General features: G+C 39.3%; 1 protein-coding gene across 11 annotated transcripts in view; it reads left to right on the plus strand.

Moving 5' to 3' along the window:
• Positions 1-26,895, plus strand: part of CHL1 (cell adhesion molecule L1 like) — a 142,261-nt gene extending 115,366 nt beyond the window's left edge. For 8 of the 11 annotated variants that reach the window (XM_087743438.1, XM_087743437.1, XM_087743444.1 and 5 more), the window contains 12 exons: positions 1,650-1,751; positions 1,960-2,157; positions 3,012-3,082; positions 5,544-5,766; positions 8,350-8,465; positions 8,633-8,837; positions 9,071-9,193; positions 10,507-10,686; positions 17,561-17,722; positions 18,409-18,540; positions 19,404-19,476; positions 21,385-26,895. In XM_087743438.1, coding sequence (XP_087599564.1) covers positions 1,650-1,751; positions 1,960-2,157; positions 3,012-3,082; positions 5,544-5,766; positions 8,350-8,465; positions 8,633-8,837; positions 9,071-9,193; positions 10,507-10,686; positions 17,561-17,722; positions 18,409-18,540; positions 19,404-19,476; positions 21,385-21,601 — 1,802 coding nt within the window. In that variant the 3' untranslated portion in view covers positions 21,602-26,895. Of the gene's footprint in view, positions 1-1,649; positions 1,752-1,959; positions 2,158-3,011; positions 3,083-5,543; positions 5,767-8,349; positions 8,466-8,632; positions 8,838-9,070; positions 9,194-10,506; positions 10,687-17,560; positions 17,723-18,408; positions 18,541-19,403; positions 20,200-21,384 lie in introns of all 11 variants that reach the window. The other 3 variants (XR_015701283.1, XM_087743446.1, XM_087743447.1) reach the window with 3 other exon arrangements.
• Positions 26,896-27,388: the final 493 nt, after the last annotated feature.

Below are 27,388 nucleotides of genomic sequence, written 5' to 3' on the forward strand. Positions count from 1 at the left end.
AACAGTCTTGTGCTCTTTTCCCCTTGTTTGTTGTATATAAGAAAGGTCTTGGTGGATTAACAATATCTGCTATTTTCCAAATGAAAAATTCAGGCTTCTTTTGCAATGAAAGACTTGTGAGATGGCTAAAGAACTAAATATGGCACAGATGGAGACATCAGAATATGGGCAACTAAGAGCAAAAGAAATATTTAGTTAGAATACTTTGAAGTATTTGTTCTATGATTAATGAACAGATAGAGGGGTGAGTATCTTTAAGATACACCATTGCCATCTTTAAATTAATATATGGAATGATTTTTAAAAAAAAAAAAAATCCAAACCCAAACATAACCTTTAAACTTTTTGATGTAACCTGAGATATACAGGAAAACTCAACATTGTTATTTAAAAAATTCTGTACAGACACAATTAATTTCTTTCACAGTGACAGAGACAGTCTTGGTGGTTGAGGTAGCTGTTTTTCTTATAAGAAATTACATTGTCAGCCAAAAATGTAGTTGGGACATTGGGGTAGGAAGAGCTGAAAGACCCGAAGTTGTACAATCTCGTTTCCTTGGTCTGTACATTTTTTAGATTTTGAAACACCAGCCCTATTTTTAAGGAAGGGGAGCATGTGTGTGTGACTTCGGAAGGATGAGGGGTTACCATCAGCCCCTTGCAGTGAGAAATTACTCTTTTACATCAGGCCCTATACATTTCAGTTCCAAACTAATCCAATGCAATCAGACTGCAAATTGTCAAAGCAAGCTATAAGGAAGATAAACATCTGTCAGTCTGAATCTGCTAAATTTGAAAGTGTTCATTCAATTACAGGCAATTTGATAAACAACCCGTGCCACAGATCACCTCTTCTGCTACTGACGCTGTTGAGAAACCAGGTTGTGTTGCATACATGTGTCCCTCTTGCCATCTCCCAGGACTGTGAGGGGGAGCAGCCTATTTTGGTGGTGCTGGTAACCTCAGCCCTGGTTAAGACCACATCCCTGAAAAGTGAGCTCTGACAGCAGCAGGGTAGTCCTGTGCTTGGGGCTCGTATAGTTCCGCACTTGTTCCCAGGAGGTGCAGTGCAGTTATCATATCAACCACCACCAACTCTGACTCTGATATATTCTCTGGACAGCATTAGTTGAGCTGGCAGGTAATGAATTTTCTTGTTTCCTTTTAATATAGATCCCCATGGCTGGAATAATGAATGTTATCCTTTCACTCATACTCTAAAAGGCCAAGTTCGATAACTGCCAGAGCGAAGTCACCTTCTACCACTCTGGTTTGCACCAGAGTAAATCCAAGCGATGCTAATATAACTTTCTGCTAAAAGCAGTGTCAATATCTATTAATGATTAAATAGATCTTAGTGTTGATTTGAAAAGAAAAATCTGTTGCTGCAAGCACAGTAATGAGAGTAGGTGGAAATGAACTTGAGAAAGGATATTGCATTTATAAGGGAGAAAACAGGACCAGAAGATTCAGCCTGGTTTTCTGTAGTAAAAAGGATCTTTAAAAGCAATTCCCACTGTCCTAATTTTGTCCATTTTGAAATGAAAAGATGTTTTATCACCTTCTTCACTAAACTTGTTCCAGTCCTTTGGAAAATGCCAAGACAAACAGAAATAGCTTGCTCCTGACACTTCTTCATTATTTCTCAGATGTTCCTGATCCGCCAGAAGATCTTCAGCTCTCAGAACATCAAAACCGAAGTGTTCGACTATCCTGGAAAGCCGGGGCCAGTCATAACAGTCCTATTAATGGTATGAAGGATTTTAGTAGCATCATCTTGCACTGTTTAGCATTATGGTACGCCATGGCTGTTAGAAGAAACAAACTGCTCACAGCCACACTTAATTGGTTTTACTATGACAGTTAATTTGTTGTAAGTTCATTTCCATCCTTGCTATTTATAAGCTGTTTATACAGGCTCTGCCTTTTTTCTTTTGTTTTGTTTCTTTTCCTACCCAGAGTCGATTATAGAGTTTGAAGAGAACCGGTGGGAGCCGGGGAGGTGGCAGGAGCTAACCAGAGTCCCAGGGAATGATACCACAGCCCTTTTGTCACTGGCCCCGTATGTGAATTACCAGTTTCGCGTCGTGTCTGTGAATGCTGTGGGAAGGAGCCAGCCTAGTAAACCATCGCTGCGCTATGCAACACCTCCAGCTGGTAAATACTGCCATCTAGTTTTCTGAATATTAATATTTTTAGTGTTTTGCTGGGAATAATAGTGCCCTCCTGTGCTTCAGAGGGGTGTAAAGAAGTCAGGCGTGCTTGTGCGGCTTTCGCTGCTCAGTGGCAGCCCAGGGATGCCAAAGTGAGGAGTCCACACTGCTGTAGTTAGCAGGGTGTTTCCTGCCAGGGTACCAATAGCGTACAGCTTTCCTGAGCTCTGCTGATTTTGCACCTTTAAAGCCCGTTGCAACTGTATGGACCAGCAGTTGCTGGAGATGATCTTTGAGGTTTATGGGGAGCATTTCAGCAGCACTAAGCTTGTAAAAAATATCCATTCACAGTGCATTTCTCACTGTGACAGAAAATGTTGTGTCCCTGAAAGTCATTTTAGAGGCCAACTTTTCAGCACAGAATTTGCATTCCCTGGCATTTTTCTTTCTTTTTTCCCCCTTTACTTCAATTTCAGGTCCTTCTTCAGCTTTTTCAGCTGTGTGTGTCCCACTAATGATATACCTTCTGTTTGCTATTCCCATAGGGAGAAAAATCTCTTACTCATAATCCCCCTACATCTGGTGCTTTGAAATCCAAAAGTCACAGTTTCATGTTAGCTGGTGGCTCTAACCAACAAGGGCACTTAGGAATCAAAACTGCATAAACAATGTGTTTCGGTCACAGCAGCTTTGCTGATCCAAGTAATTAATCTCATGAACGTGTTTTGTTTAGGTGTCTTTCACTCTCAGTAATATGGAAATAAGAAAAGTTTTTTGCATCCTGTTTTTGCGTGTAAATAATAAATGCAAATAAACCCTAGGATATGCAAACTAACCTTAACACCTGTGTGGTTCCAGCTCCAGACAAGAACCCAGAAAACATCCGAGTTGAAGCTTCTGAACCACATGAAATGGTGATGAAATGGGAGGTAAGGCAAATGTGTCTGTCAATGCTACGATATCAGAAACAGGTTCTCCCTTCAAGCAGCAGTTTCTAAAGCAGCATGGAATTTATCAGGATGTTGTTTTAATATAACTACATTAAAAAAAATACAAATTCCATAGGTAGGACGCTTGATGCTACTGAAGTCAAAGGTAAAGTTCTGGATTTCTTCCCTTAGTTTCATTTTGATTCAAAAGTCAATTTTTTACATCTAACTTTGCAAGTTATGAAGAAATATGGAAGTCCTATAAAGCACAGTGAGAATCCTCCAGAGTATGCTCTTCTCCTGTGCACCTTGCATACAAGAAAGTGCTTAAAATAATTATGGTCTTTCTTACCCTCCTCTGCAGGAGGAGCAGCCAGGCCCAGGGAGGGGATGGTTTGCACATAGCTTCTGCTCTTCCAGCCTGGAGGTTTAAAAATGACACAGGTCACTTGGCCAAGAGAATGCGAGCTTGAATTTTACACCAAGAACTAAAGGAGTGTAGATAAACCTCCTGAGCATGTGTGTCAAAGAAATTGTGTAAAAGTCTCAAGCATGGTTTCCAGTCTTCAAATTCCCTGGCTTTTAAGCTTACAGCTTCTGTGCCAACAGTTTAGAGAGAGATATATTCCTTCATTTAACAAAAATTTCAACAACTGTGGAAGGGAGCATCTTTCTTTGTGGCTGGAATTAAACACAATTTACATGAGATTTACTTCTCAATCTGCTGCTTGCAGCAAAGAACAATAAATGTTTCCCCAGTGTGAATTCATGGTTTAGGCTATAATTACGTCAAAAGGAGATGGCCCTCTAGATCTATTGACTTGGATTTGAATGGGGATTTTTGCTCTACTACATAGCTCAGGGTCAGGGAAGACAGTCCTGCCTCTCGGAAGAAATGCAGAGTGGTAGTTACCAGCATGGCTGGGAAATGCTACTATGGCCAACGCTTTATTGAACAGAGAATGAGCGCTCCCCCTTGCCGGGAAGCCTGTAATCCACTGCTCAGACAGGGCAAAAGTAGAAGTGAAAACTGAGACTGAAGGGAGAGAATGGGATGGACAGACTTAGTTAAATCTTGTTGAATCATTTAAACATCATAAACAGGATATTAATTTATTTATGGTGTTCCCTGTGTGCTTTTCAGAGGAAATGCTAGGCACTGAACATGCTATTTCTGGCAGACAAAGGCTGCAAAACGATGTTAATCTGCCTATTTTGGATTAAGAGACCAGATGAGCATTAATGACTAGCTTTTCAGCTGAGGATTTGCAGCATTAAGGGAGATCAAAATAAGAGTCAAGCAGTGCTGAAATTTAACTCTAAACAAGAAGTTATTTTTGAGTAGGAATTTTTTACTTCAGCTTCTCATGCAAATCCCATTCCCTAGGTTCTTTGCTGTGGAGGTGATTCTCCCAGTGGTGCCTTTTAGAAAGCTGCCCAGTCTACCAGCTCCTTGGCCATGGTCATCCCAAAGATCCTCATACCATCAGAGCAGATAAATGGGAATTTTTGCAGATCCTCCAGAACTAAGTCCCCCATGCATGAGGAGTGGCAGTCAGGCAGGACAATGGGGCATCACCTTCTGCACTTGCAAGTCGAAGCCATTTCATTACAGACTCTGTGTGCAGCTTGGATACATATCAGTTATTATATATTTGATATGTGCAATACATAATTTAAGTATTATTAGACGTAGGGTATGTGGTGGGAAATACCAACAGCTGTTTCAGTGGACTGAAAAAAAAACCCATCATTTTTGGTAGTGCAGGTGACCAGTCAACTTAATTAAAGAAGTACATTTTCAGAGAAATAAACTCAATTGGAGAATGTCTCATGACAATCCATTGCTATATGTCTTCGAATATTTTATAAATTAATGTTAATTAGATGGGAACCATGCTGTGATGAATTCGTCAACTGATCAGTAAAAAAGGGTAGCACAGCAGTTGCACATTAAATGTCCAGGCATAGTTTCAAGCATTTTGTGCCTATTTAGAACAAATCTAAATTTTAATGACGCAACTTGCTGTGCTACATGAAATTCTAAGATAAAACACGGATTTTAGCTTTACTAAAAGACATACACAGCCCTATGCCAGAACAGGCATTTTAGTTGTGCTAAAAGGCTTGCAGTTTTACATCGAACAAGAAAACAAAGAAAAGCTGTCGCAAAGCAAAAACTGATGTATGTCGTGTGCAGAAATACGTCTACTAGCAATTAATCTGTTTTTAATCCAACTGTTTCTCTGCCTTTTACCCACCTTTCTCTTGAAGTCATGACGATTTTCTTCCAGTTGTCTGAAAATTAACATGACAGCGAAAAGTTAAAGCTTTCTTTTTTCCTCCTTTTCTCTCCCAATGTCATAACACGCTCTGCAAAATTATTCCCCCCTCCCCTCAGCTGCTGTTTCATGATTACTGCAACAAAGACAGACAGGATCTCTTTTAACTTCTTCCACAGCCATTGAAACCTGTGGAGAGGAACGGGCCGGGGCTGGAGTACAAAGTGAGTTGGCGGCAGCGGGGAGTCGAGGCGGACTGGAACGAGGAGACAGTGAAGAAGCATTCTCTGACACTGCGAAACACCCCCACCTTTGTGCCATATGAGATCAAAGTCCAAGCGGTAAATAATTTAGGATCCGGTCCTGAACCAAATGTTACCATTGGATATTCAGGAGAGGACGGTAAGTAGTGGAAACTTTCATGTAAAAATATGCTGCATGGGGGATTCTTGTGATGGAAAATCATCGGATATGGAGTGATGGATTACGCAGCCCACGGCCAAAACTTCTTAAATGCCACTGCTCAGCATGATGGACTACATGAGACGCAGATACAACTGATGCTGGGTGCCATGGATGCCAGCTTGCTCGAGTTTGAGGGTTTTTTTGGAAAGGTCACTTGTGCTTTCATTAATCTCAGTTGGTGGCTTAATATGGATACTTGTTTGAAGGCCACAGTCCATAAGAAGTCTATGAAGTGTAGCAGTCATTGTGTTGTACTTGGTGGGAAAAAAATCTTTAGCTTCTCTGGGGCCTAATTCAACAGTTTAATGCTGCCAGAAGTTAAGTGCTCTGGCAATTAAGTACAAACAGTCAGCTGCTGGGCATTGTAAGTGAATTTATATATGATGCCACATTCCCACGTCTGCTGGATGTTACCTTGCCCATGAAGTCCTTGAAGAACAGGTCCCCTTCTCCAGTTTGGGTTTCTGTCTAGTGGCTTCCCATGGCTCCCAAGTGGCACAGCCCCCTCTCAGGCCTCCCTGTGTCTCTGGAGAAGTCTTCTTCCACTGTAAGGCTTTGCTTTGGATCTAGTCCTGCTCCAAGCCCCCTCCCTAGGTCTTCTCAGCACCCGCCCACCTCTGATTTTGGACTCTGCCTGGCCCACAGTGCATCATCTAGGCCAGATCAAACAGCGAGGCTTTCTCCCCTTGCCACCTGTTTTCACAAAATAGATATCCTGGGCTGCTCTGAAATCACAGCAACTGCTTGTGATACCCACCCTTTGCACATGCTCTTTGAGCTCCAGCTTCATGGTGGGCTTTAATAATCATGTCCTGTTAGGAGAGGTGAACACGCGGGAGGGTTGCCCTGCTAATAGAATTAATGCTGGTGCCACGTGGGATGCAACAGCCCTGCTGTGTCCGTGGGACACTGGATAATGTCACTGCTGAGGCCACCCCAACATCTCTGAAGAGCAACCTGTCCCCTTTGGTGTTTACTGCGTGGCTACAGAACAGATTTGGAGGACTGGGAAAAAAAAAAGCTGTGGTAAAGAAATGCCAGGCTTCACTTTAGGAAGCAACCCAGTTAAGCACTAACACCACCAAAAAAAAAAAAGAATCTTTTTTGTAGGAATTAAGGATTTAAATCAGCAAGGGAGTAAACAGCATGGTGGCCAGCTAGCGTGGGCTGCCAAGCTTCCCCCATCCCAGATACAAATGCTTATTGCATTTGCAAATGCTTAGCAGCAGGGGCTGGGAGCTGTTGGCAAAGAGGGCCCAGGAGGGCCAGTGAATGGTCCATGTTTCGGATCTGCAGATTGATTTTTATTAAAGTCAGACAGTTTTCATCCCATGCAGAATCTGAAATCTTTACGTTGTTTTCATAAGAATGAAATAAACTGACAGTTTGAATGGCCTTTGAAAAGTCTACAGTGGATTAGCCAGCTAAGACAAGCCTGTGTTTTGCTGCTTATTAAAATGACCAGATGGCCACATCCTTGATTTAACCCACCACGTCCCACAGCAGTCACTCCCCAGTAGCAGTAGTATAGGTGCTGCTGCTACCACCTCTCCACTTGCAGCAGCTTCTCACAGAAGCCATTATGGAGTATCATGATCCATGGTAGGTGATAGGAAACAGCCAGTAAAGTTACTGTGATAACCACAGATGTAAAAAATGTTACGGGCTTTACAGAGGGAAATAGATCCTAAGATGGGCTCTCTGGAGCACTCCTCTCATTGAGTGAGCGTACTGACTTCTGCGTTATCAACCCTGAATGGACCAGTTTGATGTTTACAACCTGCCAGGTGCTTCCTGGGGTTTCACCAGCATAAGGTTTTGGTGCTGGGAACGGTCTTGGTGCTGTTCAGACAGGAGAATGCCCATTGTGCACCCAGAGGTGGGCAACAGGAAGGTTTGGTGGTGCATCTTCTCTCCCCTGTAGAGCGTATGGCAGAAGAGGTGGTGAATAGTGAGAACAGAGAGAAAGAAACCCTGCAGGATGTTTGTTTTCTTTTTGTGTCTGTGATGGATCTAGTTTTATATCTATCAGTGGAAAATCTTCATTGCAATTCAGTTGTCAATTGATCAAGGCCTCTTTTTTTCAGGCACTATAATAGCTCTCTGTGTTGTGCAGTGATTAAAATCCTACTGTTTAATGAGCTTAGTTGTAAAATGAAATTGATTATAAAAAAAACCTTCATGATTGCCTTCTTGAGTGCTGTGTTAATAATTTTTTTTTATTCTTCTCACTGCTGTAAGCATTACTTGAAACAGGAAATCATAAATACTGGTGTAGAAATTCATATGTCCCAGTGCACCTGTATTCCAACCCTCAGCAGAAAGCCCTGGTACGGCAAAATAAATGTTTATTGGCCCATTTCACCCACCGGATGCAGGTGGAATGGCTTTTTTCTTGCCTGCAGTAAGACTGCATGAACTGCCACAGCTTGAGCTGGAAAGCCAAGCCCTGTAGCTGTGAACAGTGTGAAACTGAGCTCTTTTAAGTGTTTTTAATATGCAGCACTTTTGTTTTTACAGTTCCAGATGCTGCTCCTTCCGGCGTATCGGTGGATATTGTGAACAGCACGCTGGTCAAAGTCTTCTGGTTTGGAATACCAAGGGACAGAGTTCGTGGACATTTAAGAGGCTATAAGGTTAGGAATTTCTCTTTAAATATTTGTATACAGTTGAATAAACTATTAAGTGAATCCCAGATCAAGGATAGATCGCAGTCTCTCATTTCTGGGAAGATGAGAGAAATCAATATTGTGTTCAGCCCCATAAAACATAATTTGTTATAGAAATGCCAATCTCAATGCAGGTCAGTTGGTGGAAAACAAAAAGCATGCTGGATGGAAAAAGGCATCACCCAGAGAAACACTTCCTAACGTTTGTAGGAGACAGAAACTATGGGATGATTCCCGGTCTAGAGCCCTTCAGTGAATTCCGCTTAACTGTTTTGGCTTATAACGCCAAAGGAGATGGCCCGGAAAGCTCCCCCGTTGTGTTTGAAACTCCGGAAGGAGGTAAGACAAAATGAGAATATGGGATGGAGGGACATAAATAGAAATTGTCCATGTAACAAGGCAAGTTGATTTCCTTATTTAAAGTGATTGTAAAATCTCTAATATTCATAAAGCCCTTCACTAGAAAGGGGAACTATAGATTTTGACCTAAACTATATCCTCATTTAATAAGTATGTGTAGAGACAGAGCTGTTCAATCTTCTTCTCTGAAAGATAATCCCTGTATCTTCCAGTCCCTGAACAACCACGTTTTCTAAGGATCCTGAACTTTGACAAGGACTCTGTCACTCTGTCGTGGGGACTTCCCAAGAAAGCAAACGGCCACCTTACTGGCTACATTTTGCAGTACCAGATAAGTATGTGCTTGTTTTACTTTGATTTTAGAATTTAAGCATTATTAGTTAAAAAAAAAAAAGAAAGAAAAAAAGAAAAAAAGGTTTACATGTGCACAGTTATTTAAAAAAGAGGCTGATGAGAAGGGCCGTTTCTGAGATCCCTATAACAGCCATAGCATCAGAACAGCACGTTTTGAACTGCGATGTGCGCGCAGCCTGCTAGGGGGCAGGCCAAAGTCATCTTCCAGAGCAAAAAGTTTTCCATGCACTTTTCTGATGTAAGCTCACATTGCTGCCATGCCCCATTCCACATTTATAAACTAATTGAATTATTTCCTATTTGCAAATTATATTTACCGTAGTAGTCAAGAAGACCCATAAATTGCAGGTGTGTTTTACTGAAGTGAAACTTATCGAACACAAATTAATTTGTAATGAGAGCACTTTAGCCACATTTATTCAGATGTTCACCTTATGTCAGTGAGCACCTCCTCCTTGTGCAATACCTCAGCAGAAATGCAGACAACTACCACCTGAGTCATGTTATTGAGTAATCACATTGAGAAACAACTAACTACCAGGGGTGTTTCTTTCTTACCTGTGTAAGAACTGAGTAGCTGGGAAGAGACATTGAGCAGATAACCTCAGGCAAGATCCAGTATTGGTCCCAGACTGCCACAACACCAGTTGTGAGGTGTGGTGACAATTCAGGGTGTTTTATATGTTCTTTGAGGATGGAATGGGATTAGACTGTGTCCTATTTACAAAAAAAACCCAAACAAACAACATGTACTTTTCATTTATCTCTGCTGATAACAGAACTACCCTGTTGCCTTTGCAAGCCAAGGCTGAAGGCTGGATCTTCCCTTTGTTTTTGAAAAATATGGGCAGAGAGTGGATTCGTCTATTTAGGCAGTTTGGGAGCAGCAACCCCTCCTTCAGCTGCCAGCTGTGCCAAGGCAGAGTGGAGCAAAGCAGAACAACCATCCGTTAACTTGCTTGCAAAAGTTTGCAGATGTTTGGAAGCAAAGCAAGAAGCAATTCATATATATTTAATGATCTAGGAGACAGTAATTTTTACCTCCCACTCAGTATGTGCATATCTAGAATCAGAGAGCTTTTTAAGAACAGTAATAGCTCACTGAGTAGTTGGGAGATTGACGTGGATGAGATAAATCCCATTTAAGTACTTGGCAGGAAGGTGAGATATGCTTATTCAGACTTCATCCTTCCTACTTACTGCAGAGTGCCTCCCTTGCAGGAGTGTTCATGACGTGTTTCATGTTTGTAGCCTTTAGCTGCTGGATCTGACTCAACTGCCTTTTCCCTTTCAGTAAACGAAACGCATGAAATTGGACCTCTGAACGACATCAGTGTAACCAACCGCTCCACGCTCAGCTGGAGGCTTTCAGGTCTCAGCTCCAGTACCAAATACAAATTCTATGTAAAGGCTTGTACAGTCAAAGGCTGTGGGAAGCCGGTCACAGAAGAAGGACTAACGATGGCTCAAGGGAGTAAGTTAATAGGCAATATGTTTTTATGTGGAGAAACTCTAACAATAATGGAAAAATCTATTGAGAATATTCCAGGCTTGACATTTCCTTTGTAATTAGAGGAAATAAATTTGTTTTTCTTTCCATGAGAACAATCAATGAACTTTTTAATGTAGCCATGCAGCTCTTCAGAAAAGTAGAGCTTATCTGTTTCATTTCGCTGTACAGTACTGTTTCTATTCCCACCAATCAACTCTTTAAGCCGTACTAGAATAATTGAATTGCATTTAGTCACGAACAGAAAATTGAAGATCTAGATAATCTGTTCTCAGTAATATTATAAAAACAAATTCTGCCCTTGCATGAAGATGGGGGAATGCCAGCAACATTAGGGGCAAGTATTTGACATGGAAAATCCAGATGAACATAAAGTTGACTGCAGTGCATTTGATCCATTATTTTATTATTATTTTATCAGAGACTGGAAGCGAGCAGCTGTGTGCCACTTATACCCTATACTAAAAAACTGATGTTCAGTGATTTAAAGGAAAATTGCAAGCACTATATGATAGCACATCTTTCAAATTTGGCTGAAATGAAATAAAATGTACTGTGCTCAGCAAGTCTGAAAACTCTACAATACCAAGGAACAAGTCCTTGCTATTAATCAGAAACCATTGCTGTGCACTTACCACGTGATGGAGAAAGAGAATGGTGATAAGCAAAAGAGTCCTGGCTTCATCATTTTTAGCAGTGATAACAGTCTGGAACAATGTTGATATAAAATAGAACAATGGTCCTTGTTGCACAACATCCTATTGGACTTCTAAGTTGCAGAATCTCTTCAGTTACTGGTAAAACAAGTAAAAAGTACTTTAAACTCATCATATTGCAGTTCAGGATCCAATCATGAGCTATCATCCATTTGCTCAAGTAGTGAAACTCCTTCTCAACTATTTTGTAGCCTCCAGTCTCACTGTAGTATACAGGTACTCACCTAGTAGTAACTGTTGATCTATCAGCATGGTTTAGAATTTATTCTTCATTAATGAAAGTAAGAGATTCTTTTTTATTTTTTTTCCCCCAAGCCAAAAATGTACAGTTTCACCTCATTAGTTACCTTTCCTGGCCTTCATTGGGCAGCCAGAATAATGTGTTTTGGCCACTTGAAAGTCTATAAATTCTTTGAATAACTTTGTCAGGTTTTATGAAATGCATCCCTGCCTCATATGCTTAAAAGGATGATAATGTTGCAATTCATTTTGTTCTCATTCTCTTCTTTCCTAAGACTTTGTTTCAGCAGTGGCAACAACTGATTCTTGTGAAATGCTTGCAGAATAGAGTAGTATAATTAATAAAAGCCACAAGGGTCCAGTTCTGCAATTAATGTGTGCTCCTTGCTTGTTCTCAAGCCACCCTAAATTAGGACACTGCATCTGTCACTGAGATGCCATTAGAGTTTTGTGTCATTATTTTCTGGCTAAATTGTTTTGATATTTTTCAACTAAACATGATAGGTTGAAAAAAAATCACTCTTTTCAGTGACCTTCTTGGGGTTTTAAGCTGTGGTATGGGAAGCAAGGCAATTGCTCAAAATTAAAACAATCTCTCTTTTTGAAGAAAGGGAGTGATTTCGAAAGTCAAAGTTTATAATTTAAAATGACCCACATAAATGACAGATATACAATGTGGTGCCCTCTGAAATGAAACTCCGTGATAGAGCATGCCAAGTTTCTTTGGGTTTTGATTCAGTGATTCTATATCCACTATGTTCTGGTTTTATTAATAAAAACATAAAGCTCTCATTGTTCATTTTAAGACTTTGAATAGCTTCCACTGCTGTAATATAGCCTTTGGAGGGCTGTGCCATGGGTATTTCAGAATTTCACAGTACGTTCTGCCAGGAAAGTGGAGATGTTGAGGTGAAAGCTATGGATTCATTCACATTTTATCATTGATATACTTGATCTGCATCACTGCTACTGCTTTCATTTATTTGCAATTATCCCTGCTACTATAGTCTGGAATCAGAAAGAAAAGTCAATCTCTTTTTTTAATATGCACATATGCGAGTATGCATGTATCACCACTAAAAACAAGTCTGTGTAGGGAAAACTGTTGTGCTCTAAATGATAATTTTGCCAGCCTGTAATTTATGTGCAACCCATTTCCTGACAATGAGTTTGCAGTGACATGAATGACTGAATTTATTAAAAAAGTTTCTCTCAATTAAATAAATATAACTCCCTGTATAGATAAATGGGTAGATCCTACCCTTTCTCTACAGCTGCAGCATCTTCCTCTGTGAATGAACCATTCAGATTCAGATTTTTGTCAGGAGAAACATGTTGCTTTGGGTTAGCAACACTTTACTGAAAGGTCAATGAGTGGATACTGATAGGAAAAGGCCATGTCACACCCGCATCTCTGTTTCTTCATTCTCCAGTGGAGCAGTGCCACATTCTGCATCCTGTGCATGCCTGGCAGTGGCAGAGGTCGAGCCCTCTGCTCTGCCATACTGCCTCTGTCAGAAGGGGCTGTTTCTGCATAGTTACTTACCAGAGGAAAACCACACTTCAATATTTGTCTCTAAGATGAAACACAGGCCCACTGGAATTAGTGAGAAATAGCAGTAGGCTATAAAAAAGCTTCCATTTATAGCATCCTTGTTGCATGACCCAACACCACTGGCACTGGCAGCTAATACAAAGTCAATGAAATAAAAGGCCTCTTTCTTATGAAAGATCTTAAACATAGCCAAAATACCTCCGATATGAAATGCTGATATACAACCAAAGGTCTTTATCAGTTGTTGATAAAATACTGTGGACAACCATGAAGAACCCAGGCAAAAGGATACAAGGATACAAAGGATTTTGTACTGCAAAATAAATAATAGATTAATTTTTATGGCTTTATCTTGGTTTCATTCCACAGAAGAAGGTATACTGTCTTTAGAAAATGAGTTTTATCTCTAATTTTCCATTTTCAGGCAGTATGTCTTAAATGACCTACCAACTAATTAATTTTCCCCTTGAAAATGTTGATTTCCCAATGATCATTAGCCCTCAGAAGCATAACATAAAATAATGTTCTTACATAAGTGAAAAAAATGAATTTAATGCAGCAGTCCTTCTTTAACACAAAGCTTCTTTTCATCTAGAGTTACCAGTGTTTCTCAGGGATTACTAAACACATATTACATGTTCACAATGATTGCTGTGTGTCCAGAAATTCAAGCCCTAATGAAAAATTCATCCAGAGGAAGCTGTACAAATGTAGTTTTATTTTTCAGAGAAGCCAGAGAATAGAAGTTCACCAGTTTCATTATATTTCAATGGCAATTGGCACGTAACTCCCACAGGCTTTTTGAAAATCTTATCTGGAGGGTACTAACATTCATGACACACCATAAGATGAGGAGAGTGACCATTTGTAACAAAACATATGGTTCTAGTTCTCTTTTGCCACAGGCACGGTGAAAAAGGAAAAATACAACTGCCTTAGCTATATGTAACCACTGGTACTGTTACCAGCAAAGCCCCAAAATATACCCTATTTGCTCACAATCAAGATAACCTGATGAAATCTTGGTGAAAAGTTTCTTTTGCTGTCATTTGTACCACTCACCTCTGTGCCTGTTCTTTGGCCAGGGGACCTGTAGCCCATTAAACCCTGTTGCTAATGACAGGCAACGAACCGTCCTGCCAGCCCGGGTGCTGCACACAGGCTGGATGGGAAAAGGAATATGTGATGTATCGCTGTTTCAAACCCCTATCATTCTGAGCAAGAAAAGTAGGCATGTTAAACATAAGATGCTAAATATATCAGTCTTGGAGTACTTCAAGCAAATTTGTGATTAACTGTTTGTCTTTGCTCTTTTGTTTTTGCTTTTTCCTCTTCTATCGGCCTGCCCCAGTGTAGCCAACACAGAGGGCTAAAGAGAAGCAGCAAGAGATGAACAAGCTATAACCTGTGTTCTTGTCCGGTCTCAGATTTCTCCTACAAATGACAATCAGTACAAATAGCTGATCACTAACTCACCTATAAATTCTTCTCAATAGGCTTTACACACAGCAGGTTTACTAATTTCTATAGCTTAAAATATTCCAAATTACCTTCTGCACTAAAAAAGCCCAGAAGATGAAGGATACTTGTGATGCATATTTATACGCTTTTAATAGCCAGGCAGTAGGGGAAAACTAATGAAAGTTCAACTTTCCATTTATTGCAGCAGATGTATTTAGACAGGTATGGTTATAAATTAAGATGTTGCCCACAATTAGTATTTAGCTATTAGGCTGCCAGCTTTTTTGTATAAGTATGTTTTATAACAGATGTGCTAACTTTTGGAGAACTAGCACTCTTGTAAGTCTTTGGGGGCAGTTTATATTGGTTTTCCCTTTATACCATAAGCTTCTATGAAAAATGTGTGTTCTGTTGTTCTCATAAATCTCAAAGCCCGGTAGGAATATTGTAAAATTGCAGTTCAGTGTTTAATGTTCATGTGAGTCCCATGGTATGGCTGATAAATAGTGGGGGGAGATGAGGAGTGCTGGTGATATGCCTTTATTACTAATGTTTCTTCTCCCTTATTGTAGATTAAAAACCTAACCCAACTGCTTTCAATTTTCTGAAGCTAATTTCTGCAGCTCACTGACCTTTCAGTATGTGAAGCTTTTCCTTATCTATATATCTTTGCTTTTATTTTTCAGGATGCTACACTGCTTTTTCTATTCCAACCACCAAACTTGCCCCAATTAGCAATGCTTTCTCCTCTGTAGGTGCTATATTGAATGTGTAACACAGACCAGAAAGAAATCGCACGGAAAGAAACCTCATAATCACCCATCACTGGACACCCGTACCAAGTTTTAAAGAAAAAAAATTGTTTAGCATTTTGGGATAGGTGATGTTAAACAGCCTGGAGATCCAGTGGTAAATCCCCAGTCCCAGGTCAGGTTGGGCTCAAGCCCTCATTCCGGTACATGCGTCCCAGCCCTGCGCTGCTCGGTGTGCCAGGGCAGCAGCGCGGCGGGCTGGCTGGAGGGGCTCATCCAGCTGAGCAATAACCTGGCAGGAAAAGGGTTTATTTTTCAGCCATAACAGTTCCCTCTTTCTGCTCTGTAAGGAGCTGGCCGTTCAAAAAGAAGAGGCTGGCACAAGCTGGAAATAAATAGGTGATAGATATGGACTGGTTAAGTTGGTTTAAGAAAATGCACAACAAACCACAGCTGTGGGTTACCACTGAGCTCAGGGTTAAGCATTTTGCTTACTAGGACTTCAGGAGAAATGCTTCCTAAGGAGACCTGTGTTGTGTGCAAGTTGGACCATGTGGTTATCATGTCATGCATAAGTGTTACATGGTATTTAATGCATAATGGATTTAAGGTTCACATTCATTCTTGTTACTTTATGGATAGTGTTTCCATTAAATACGTTTTTCTGATGTCTTGATTTTAGAACATGTAATTAAAATATACCTGTGGTATCCTGTTGCTTAATTTGCAGTTTGATTAAAAATTATAGCTCAGTTTCACATACTTCATTTAGCAAAAATTACCAATAGATGGATTAATTTATGCTAATAAGCTGTGCTTCAGTATCAGCAGTATTTCAGCTATATGTGTCCTCTGTGGGTCCCAATGGTCTACTAATTTAACTGCTTATTGTAATACATGTATAGTTGCCTTGGAAAACTTATCTTGAACTGCTGCTTTGATTGTGCTTGGATTCATCTTAATCTTTTTTTTTTCCTTCAGCTGTCAACTAAGCCTTAATTTCTGAAAGCTTCTTGCTTTGCTTGTTTACTAGTTTAAGTATTAATGAGCGTTTACTGTCAGTGCTAATTGGTTGAGTAGTTTTCAAATTATACTGTGTGCTCAATCCTTAGTTTAGGTGACTTTGGATAAAGCAGGCAAATTAGGCAACTGAACACAATTAAAGAGTTATATTTATTAAGTGCAGCCTGCCAAAATGTCTCTCCTGCCATTGAGAGCTGGCATGGTCCCATGTTGTACCCGTTGGTTGACTAAAGAGATCCCCCATGTCAACCCGCAGTTCTGAATTTCCTTGTATGAACAGGCTTTTCATGTTCAGGCAGTGATTGCTGACCTCTGTAGATGTCCTTTTTTCTGTTATCCACAAATGCTATTTTAAAAAAGCTTATTTAATACCCTGCAATCTTAACGCAGACAGAAATTACAGGAGGCGTTTTGCAAGTAAAAATGGTCTAAAACTAGAGCTACCGGAATTTCCCTTCTACCTCTTAATCAAATATTAAACTCATCAGGAACATTTGAATGCCTAAATATCAATTTAAAAGGAAACTTCAGCTATATCTAAAACAGTGCTTTGTGCAGGCATTGTGGAATTTAAAAGGACATGGAAAATCACTGTCAGGAGAGAAATGAGTACAAATCCCAATGTTAATTTTTTTTGTGAGACACATAAGAATCCATTTCCAGATAACAAACTGTCTGTGCTTCCCTGCTGAGTTCAGTTCAATGGGAGCAGCATCAAACCCCAGATTATCTATACAAAGCAAGCCCATTTTCAAGTTGTAATTTTTTAAGCACACATTAGTTAAAGCAGATCCATAATCCCCCATTGATATTAACTTTCATCCTGGGAAATGTACAAACCCCTTCATAAACATCAGGATTACTTCAGTCTGCTGTTTATTTTATCTGATGGAATATTAAAAATCAAATAGAGGGAATGTTTTTTAGTTTACTGCTTGCTTTTGAAAATCAGATTATCTGATGACAAATGTTAAAAATCCTTGTGTATCATATTTGTGTGTTATTTACATTATTTGTAACTGTGCATTTCACGGGCCTTTTGTTCAATGAATGCAATTAATCAATATGACTTGAATATGTACATTCCATAGGTAAAGGGATCAGCAAGATTCCAGAAGCAGTAAACCCCACCCAAAAGTTTCACCCCATTGAGGCACTTGAGCCTGGAACTGAATATACAGTTCGTCTAGTGACTAAGAATTGGGTTGATAACAATAGCATTTTTGAAGATGTAATTGAGACAAGGGGGAGAGGTGAGACATGAAAACCTTCAAGGTGATAAAGATTTATTTTGAACATAAATAAATGTTGAGGTTACGTCTTACGTTGTGCAGTGAAAGTGTACCAAAATCGTAATTTTGTTCTGTGATTTTTAAGTTGACCCTTGCAGTTGCATCCCATAGGAGCACAAACACATCCATGGTTCTCAGCTGAGTCTTACGCTTTACTTGATGCACAATAGCCTGGAACAACTACGAATTTTACAAAACAGTTTTTCCTCCTATGCGATTTTGAAAGGGTAGTGCTGTGATATAATCCATTTTAAGTGTGCCAGTCCAGTGGTTTGCATGTATCGGGTACACTTTTAACTCTATTGCTTTCGCAAAACTGCTTTTGCATGAGAGGCTTAACAATTCTCTGTTCAGCTTTCCTATTTGGCATTAATCCTTTGAGTCAACTACTCTCTCAGAATTACCTTTCCAAAATGTCTGTATTGTGCCTTGTAGACTGCACATTCCCCTTAAGTCTAAAAATGTCACACTCTGGACATATTTCTGTCTTGCATTTCTTTAAGTTGAACACAATAAGTAGTGATAGTCTGATTCAATTAAGATTCACTGAAGAAAATGTTGTGTATTCATGTTATAGTAGGGTAATGCCCTTTTCCTCTGATTAATTTCCTGTTTTTTTTTTTTTACTCCTCTTCTGTTTCACAAAGCCTATGCTGGCATTTATGATGGAATTTCCACCCAGGGGTGGTTTATTGGACTGATGTGTGCCATCGCTTTGCTCACCCTACTGCTGCTAACTATTTGCTTTGTCAGAAGAAATAAAGGAGGAAAATATTCAGGTAAATGGATTTATTGTCCTTTCGCTATGTTCACATGTTAATAACAAGCATCCTTCAGACTTTTATCTCTGGCGGCTGCAAAGCCGCAAGCAGCAACATCCAATTAGGTTTTGTAGCTTTTGATAAATATCCGCAGAATGGATTCTAATGAATATAAGTGAAACTGTGCTCTCTGGGTGAGATAGTGCTGTGTGCTGTTCAGAGATCTTGCTAAGGCCTTTGATAGTGCTCGTTGAGTCTTCCAGTATTTAATCCACCCGTAGAGCCAAGGTCCTTCACCAGCTGCACCTCCCAGCCTCTGTTGGCAGGGCTACCTGCTCACTTTCCATCTGATAACTGCTGCTTGACATACTAGCTGACATAACTTCCATGGGTAGCCAAACTACTTAACAATAGAATATTTTGCTAAAAGTAATTCTGTAATTTTCAAAGCAATGAGTAAGGATTTAAGTATAAATATTTAAGTATAAATCTGGTTGCCCAGAGAGGCGGTAGATGCCCCATCCCTGGAAATATTCAAGGTCAGGTTGGATGGGGCTCTGAGCAACCTGATCAAGTTGAAAATGCCCCTGCTCATTGCAGGGGCGTTGGACTAGATGGCCTTTAAAGGTCCTTTCCAACCCAAACCATTCTGTGATTCTATGATTCTATAAAACACTTGCTAGCTTTCTTAAAAATTAGGGAATGGCACCAAACCCTTGATGGAAGCATGCTGGTTGTGTCCAGACAGACATGCAGTGCATGCTGCTGCCCTCCAGGTTAGGCTGTAGGTGATGACAGGTGGTTTTCCCATTGCACCTGCAAAAAGAAAAGCCCACGGCAGAACATAGCATACAGATCTGTGCTTTATTTTATTTGTACAGTGAAAGAAAAAGAAGATTTGCATCCAGATCCTGAAGCTCAATCAATAAAAGATGAAATCTTTGGGGAATATAGGTAAATAGGACCTGCTTTAACAAGCATTTGTGTTTGTTGGGGTGTTGTTTGTTTCCAGATGTCATCATTATTTAGGATATTTTTATAGCATGCAATTAACATTATTTTTCATTTTCAAAGCAAACCTCACAGGAGTGGATAATAGTGGGAATATAAAGGTATATCCAGTATACTTAAATCCATCCAAGTTGGGATATAAGTAAATGTTGATGTATCAGTGGTTATTTTTCACTTCTTTTTTTATTTAGCTTTGTATGAATAATGTAAATATATATGATAATTTGGGTTCCTGCTGTAATGTCCATTGAAGTCAATAGAAAGACTTTTATGTCTTCAACCGAGTCAGGCTGAAATTGTGTAACATGGGGAATGTTTATTTTGTGGAAGAAAACAAATAAAAGTTTGAAATACAGTAAGAGATGGCAAAAACCCAAACAAACCTCACTACAGAAGTTTCTGTAGGAGAACTGAAATAATCACTTTGGCTGCTTTAAAATAACTAAAGCTTGCAATATTATGTAACTCTGGTACGAAGAAAAATACATCATTATAAGAACTGGAAATGCTGGAAAACTGGTGTTGCTTGCCTTAAAGGCTTAAAATTTCTCTTGAAATCCCACTTATATGTACTACATTATTTGTACTGAAATAGGTTTTTTTTTCTGCATAATTTCATCTTTATTTAATTTTTAATGCTTTCTAATGGGACAAATATTTAGAAAGGTAAGAAAGTCCTGAGGTTAATAACTTTGACCCTCTCCTTTCCCCCCAAACTCCACACTTGTCTTCTTTATAAACAGAAATGCCATGTGCAGAAAAGTAGTAGATATTTTTATTGTATTGATTATACACATTATTGATTATATGCTGAAGAGGTAAAGTTCAGGTGCATTTCTCCGTCCTTCCTCAGATGACATTACCAAAGCTTTGACACTGAATTAGCATTAGCAAGGACCATAACTGAATAATTATGTACCTAGTTCAGAGGCCTAATTTGGGGTTTTTTGTAATCTTCTAATCCATGTTCCCAATCCCCCAAAATATTGTGTTCAGTAAGGAGAAGTTAGGCTGCTTTGGTTCTTCTTCTGCAGCACCATTAGGAGGAATGGCCAGTGGAATCTTCTTTTTTCCTGAACTTTGATGGTGGGTCTGTCCTTTTTCATGAAATTGTCATTGAACATAGACTGCATGTGAGCAGATAGAGACACTCTGATTCTGCTTTCATTTTCCCCTGTTCCTCCCCTTTGGCAGAGAGAAACTCCATCAGTTACAGTAAGATAAGATAGCAGCAGAACAAATGAAAAAAGGGAAAAAAATCCCTTTGTTAGTCATCTAAAATCAAACAAATGCTCACAAAGCAGTGAGATATAACCTACAGTTTATGCCTCATTCCACAACTTAACATCAGTTCACCCACCCACCTCAAAAGAAAAATGAAAGAAATAGGCCCTGAATATTGCCCACCGTTTTGTAAAATGAGAATGTCTCTTTCTGGAAGGTGCCAATGACTTGACACCAACACTGACCGCTAGAACGGATCCCTCAAATCCTTTCCAGCATTTGCTTCTTCCTTTTCTTCCCCCTTCGTTTTCTGTCCATTCTTCTGTCTGTCCAAGGCAAAAAGGGAAAAAAACAAACCACGTGTAGTTTTGGTCGATGTTTGCCTTTTTAACCAATTCCATTGTTGTAATAATCACAAAATTATGTATGTGGGGAATTCAGGTTGATGTAGATGAGCTGTTTGAGGTGCACTGGATGAAGCAGGACTCATGGGGTTAGATCATTCTCAATGTACAGAAATGTTTCCCTCACTCTTCCCTTCTGTTGCTTTCTTTGACAATAAAGGAGCAGTTTCCATGCTTGCAATTAAAGGCTAGATTTTTGGAAAGGCGTTTCTTTGTTTTGTAGTGACAGCGATGAAAAGCCGCTGAAAGGCAGCCTCCAGTCAATTAACGGGGACATTAAAGCCACCGAAAGTGCTGATAGTCTGGTAGATTATGGAGAAGGGGAGCATGGGATGTTCAATGAAGATGGTTCATTTATTGGAGCTTATTCTGGATCTAAGGAAAAAGGATCAGTGGAAAGCACTGGGAGTTCTACGGCAACTTTTCCTCTCCACGCCTAAAATATTAGCAAGAATGATTTGTGTTTAATTGTGATATTTATCTTGATTAGTACTCCACAGTTACCACATGTGATTGGAAGCAGGTTGCCAGTTGAGCCAGTCAGGAACCTGACATCCAGGTAATATAAAAATGAGTCACTGCCACTAGAAGATTATTTTCCATCCTAATTTCTAGGTGTTTTCTTCTAATTAAAACAAAAAAAATAATTCTTTACTATACAAAATGTCTTAGTCTTACCAAAACAGAATTTCTCAGTGTTACATCTGTATAGTTAACTGCTACTCCATGTGTTTCTTAGGTTTGGAATATGTTTCTCTGTATAGTATTTTTTCTTTCTTGTATGGCTGTTGTCACTTTGTACATACATTTATATGTAGTATTCCCTTATGTATGGTGACCTCGACATTGTAGAGGTTATAATACAAGAAGAAAATCAAACAAAAACAACAGGTTACTCTGCAAAGTGACACAATACATCCTACTGAGAAAAATGATAATTTAAAATACTGGAGAAATATATTCTATATATTGTATAGTTTTTCAGAAAGAAATAAACGCCTTTGCTTATGATACTCTAAAATTATTTTAGTGGTTACAGCTGACTGCAATTACCAATACTTAGAGGTGCAACTTTATCCACAGAAAAATTGCCCTTAAAAGACAAAGCTCTGGCCTTGTGGATGAATCTTCTGTCCAGTAGCTGGCACTATTTCCTTAAGTAAGTTAAGCTGCAGTATCTTTCCTGTGGCAAGGCAAAACAGGGTTCCCATCCTCATCATTAGAAAGTACTTTAATTTGTTTTCACGAGTCTCTGAAAGCTGCATTTCTAAGCAAAATGCTTGTTGTCTGTCTCATATCTGTATATTTGTGCGCTAGCATACATTTCATGGAGATGTTGTACATATGATATTAATATTGACACAAGTAAAAATCAGCCTTGTTTTATTTTGAAATGAGATATGTTGCTAGCATGAGTCTGTATAGCTGTGTAGGAATGAATAGAATTGCTTCTTAATATGAGTTTGGACCAGCAAAACTAGTTTTCAGAAGGAGTTGCGTGTATACCAGTCATATAAATCTCACGTCTTTCTAGTATCACATAAAATAGACCTACCTGACTTTCAAGAGATCATTTATTTTCAAGCTATTCATTGTTAAATAAACAAAAACGAAAGCCAAGCTGAAATACTATGGTATAGTTTCTTTTATGTTTTGTTTACTGAATGCTCGTTTAAATCTGGTTCTTTTCTTTGCCTCTCCAACACTAATGCAGCAAAGCTGTACAGCACATTTTTTTGGTCTTTTTGTATTGGAATCTCCTGAACTTCTGTAAAAGCATTTGTATTTTTTAATATGCTTATTTGAGTAGAGTATCAATATGGCTTCATTTCTTCTTGCACTTACAAATGACTGTCACTTCAATTATAATATTTTTTAAATAGTTACTGCAGGAGGAATAGGTCCTAAAAGCCATGTTGCATCATGGTAGTAATTAGGCAAATATCCCCACTGAGTGCTTCATAGTCTCCATTACTTCAATGGAAGAACGAGAGGAAGCACGAATTACTCACATGGTTACGAGTTTCCAGGAATGCCTACAATTAAGACCCGTTAGTTGCCCACAGAAATGCAGGTTGTTACCAGTTACCCTTACCCTTGGGCTGCTCACCAGGGCGGCTGAATTCTCAGTTGTGCTCATCGATTTCTGAAAGCAGTAAGAGACCTTTGGGGCTCAATGCTTCTGCATATCTGTTCTTCTTTTTTTTATTATTTTTGCTTGTAAGAACCTTTTGACTAGCCTCTGTTTGGAAAAAGCAAACCCCAAACAGCCAGCCCGAAACCCCCAGTGATGCCATGTGTATGAATGTAAAAGGATGAATGGAAATCTGCCCTGAGTCAAAAATTACCCCACTCCGTGTCAGTGACTCTACGGTGCAGAGCTTGATTTTATTATTCATAAAGTTTTATTTTCTGTATTTCTCTCAATCAAAATGCTGAAAAAGTGCAAAGTCATTTTCATTTTTTAAAAAATATTCATTTTAAAAGAAGGGAGTGCATAATTGGAGAAATGTGAAAATTGGCATCTTGTCAACAGAGACGTTTCCTACCAGGATCTTTATCTGCTGACTCCTGTCTGCTGCAGCCCGAACCAGATAAAGTCTAAGAACTGATTAGGCTTGTGACAACCTTTGTCGCAAGCTTTGGGCTGTTTTTAACGTACATAAAAAATACTGCCACAATGCTGATTGCGGGCAAGTGTTGTTTTGTTTTCTCAGTCATTTTCATTGAAATGTTTTGTGTTTTAAATGGAGATACTTCTGCTGACACTTCACGAGTATTAAAGCTAGTCCCCTAATCTTGTATCTCCCAGCCACTGGGAATCTCTAGTGGCCAAAACAGGGCCACTTGCAGCTTTCTCCAGTACTTGGAGAAATCCTGAAACACCAGTTTTCCCATACCAAAATTACAGCTCTCTCCAGCATTTCAAGGGGTGATAGATCTCAGATTGCTGGGGAGATGTTACCTTAGCACCTCCCCAGCCTCCATAAACTACCCAAATCCCTGGTTGCTATTCCTGGAGGGGCAGTGAGGAAGTGTCATCAGTCGAAGATGATCTTTCAAAGAGGAACAAAATTAGGGAAAAAAATCAGGGAACAAAATCAGGGTGGGCTCCCCCAAAAGCCTCGCTAACCTTGCCTGTGCAGAGGGCTGGGGAAGGTCTGTACCCGAGCCCGGCAGAGCTCTCCCAGCTGCTGGGTCAGTAACCAGGGCAGAGCTTTGGGCAGATGCGTGTGGGTGAGGCTGGATGCGACCCATCAGCAGAGTCATCCATTTTCTTGTACTTTGGGTCGCTGCAGATCAACTAGACTCATTGTCCCAGAAAATGCCTATGTTAAACAGACACAAATTTCAAATCATATTAGTGAGTGTCAAATTATCGAATAATGAATATAAATCCCCTGTGCTATCACTTGCTCTGTTGCTGCTAAGAGATGTTTATGACATTCCTGTGATGTGCTACTCATCTGTGCCAGTATGAGTGCTTTTTCTATTAAAATTTTAATTCAGATCCTTAAATCTTAATGTTGGTATTTCATGATGCCTCAGGGCTTAAAAATCATACAGTGACAAAAAGTTGTGTAATGGAATTTGCACAGTGCGCACTGACTTTTGAGGAATATGCCCAATGAATATCGAACAAATGGCTAAAACTCCTGGGGAATCTCACTCAGCTGAGTTTTTTTCTCTTTCCCAATCATTTCTTTTCCTTTTTTTGTTCCCATTGGGGTTTTATTTTCTATTGTAAAGGTGCCACTTACACAGTACCTTGGAAAATGCAGGACACTAATGTTTTTTTTAGAGGTTTGTTTTCAAAAGTAAACTAACAGAGCAAGCTCACATTTTCCTCAGCAGTTTTTTGTCATTGTCACTGCATTTTTTCTAGGGCAGTCTGTTACAGGTGAGAGAAAGTGTGGCCATGTGGGCTGAATAAAAAGTATCACCAACTGTACTGCAGGTCTGAAATAGTCCATTAATAAAATATTTTTTTTTTTAATTCTGGCCAGGAGTATTTATTAAAATTAGTTGATGGAAATCTGTGGTGATTTCATTAATTAATACCTAGAAGAGAATTTCAGACTGCCTGCTGGGAGGAGGGAGTCAGGGACAGCCAGCCCTATGAGTCTGCAGACCCTGTCGGATAGGGAATTATTAATTACCTAGTGCCATGACTGTTAGTTTGGTTACATTTGGTTACGATATGCCATTACCTTTTTCTGGCAATACAAGCGTGAGAGGGGAAATGACACTTTAAGGTTTGATATCTCAGTCAATGCGGGATGCAGTTTCATCCAGCTAGGAGGAGGCATTTCCCTGGCCCCAGGAATCCTGGCTTTTGGATTTAAGCAGTCTCCTCTGGAACAAGAGAGAGATGGATGTTTCTCAAAAAGTTGTGCAGTTTTGACTGAGAGTAAAATTAAACAAATAAAATCAGCTCTTCCTAACTAATGGGAAAAATCTCCCATGTGCTAGCTCCCATGCAGGTGAACTGTTTGCGTTCACAGAGCAGTGTACCATTGATTTGGTATGGATTGTAGTCTCAAACCTAGGTTTTTATTTAAAAAAAAAAAAGTATAATGTAATTGCACAATCAAGAACTTGTAGGAATGGCCTCAGCTTCATTCTCTGGCAAAATTTGCAGTCTCAGTCTCAAGAAATCCTCGCTTGGGCTTGACTCTGCTCTTCAGCAAGCCTAACAGTACAGGACTGGGTATCAAAGCCCTTCTGGGGCTGGATCTTTAGGAAGAGCAGAATTAGGAACCAAATCAGAAAATTACTTTCCCCTCTGGATTAAAATGTATGTGTATGTATAATAAATTAAAAAAAAACCCTTTGTAACTCAAGTTTTAAATGGATCTAATTAGCATATCATTTAATGATTTATGATACTTTTTTCTGTTGTGTTCTTATTTCACAAACTTTAATGAGTAGCTCTTTTTCTGATAACTACTTCCCTTGACTCAGTGGGTCAGATCCAATGCATGAGAGGTTTTAATAAAAGTTTTCAGGCCAGTATTATTTTTGAGATGAAAACAAATACAAGCACAATCTTTCTATATAAAAAGGTGGGGTTTTTAACAGTAATTACACATGCAGTTTTGTAAACTAAAGTTAGAATAGAATTCACTGGTCCTTGCACACTTCTGAAAGGAAATCTCATCATAATTTTTTATAGTAATTTTGCAGATGAGTGGTAAATCTAGATTATTTTATGTACCTGTAACAATGGATATAAACAAAGGAAATTCTTCATGGCAAGAGAATTTCCTTGGTTTGACAATGGATCAAGCCCTCAGCTGCAGCTCTGTGGATGTTTAGTATTTCAAAATAAGGCATATAAACCACGTTGGAGTACCAGTACATGTTTACATTGCAGCTCGTTATCTTCCATGTAAAATTTCAGGTGATCTGCACTGATTTGTTCAGTTTTCAGGCAGGAACCAGTAGGTGGGTTTGAGCCAAAGCATACTGTCTGTTTCATTTTTTATTATTATTACTTTGAACAAGATACTTTGTAATTTCATGAGAAAAGATCAAAGCAAATGTGGTGTCACCGTTACAATGTTACTTTTTGAGCTAAATGTTAGTGTGCATTTATTAAAGTTTAGAGAAACGTGTTGTACTGTAGTTGCTGTTTGTATCATGCATATGTGCACGTATGGTTTTAAAACAGATTTTCATTTTACATGAAATACAACTTTGCTAATAAAAGTTTGACTTGATGTAATCTTCAAAAGCCTTAGCTGTAATCAGCAAGTTGTTGTTTTGTTTTGTTTTGTTTCTCTTGACACTATTTCTTTGTTGGGAATTGGTTTTAATTGTCAAGCATCGCCCTCTCTAGCTTGTGGTATGTGGTGGGTTTTCTTGGCCCCGCGCCGAGGTCGAGCTGCCCTTGGCTTTCAACGGGACTATTGGACACCACAGACAACCAACCATCTAGATATGATCTACACCAAAGCAGGGATGAACCTGAACTGCAGACACCTTGAATTCAAATGGCTCATTTATTTCATGGTATGATCATCTCCTGGATCAAACTATCATCCTCTGTAGAGTTAGCATCTATAACATGCTTTATATATGCTGATTGTGTTGGTTAATATCACATAACCTCCCAAGCACACAGAGCTTTAAGTTAAGTGGCATGTGAAATACCCGCAAAAATAACATTACAGTATTAAAATACACTTAGCCATGAAATGGAAGACACAGGCTCGACATACCAG

The sequence above is a fragment of the Nipponia nippon genome, unplaced genomic scaffold, assembly GCF_047370975.1.
Source record: "Nipponia nippon isolate SJK-2023a ecotype South Korea unplaced genomic scaffold, ASM4737097v1 scaffold_9, whole genome shotgun sequence".
Taxonomy (NCBI): Eukaryota; Metazoa; Chordata; class Aves; order Pelecaniformes; family Threskiornithidae; genus Nipponia; species Nipponia nippon.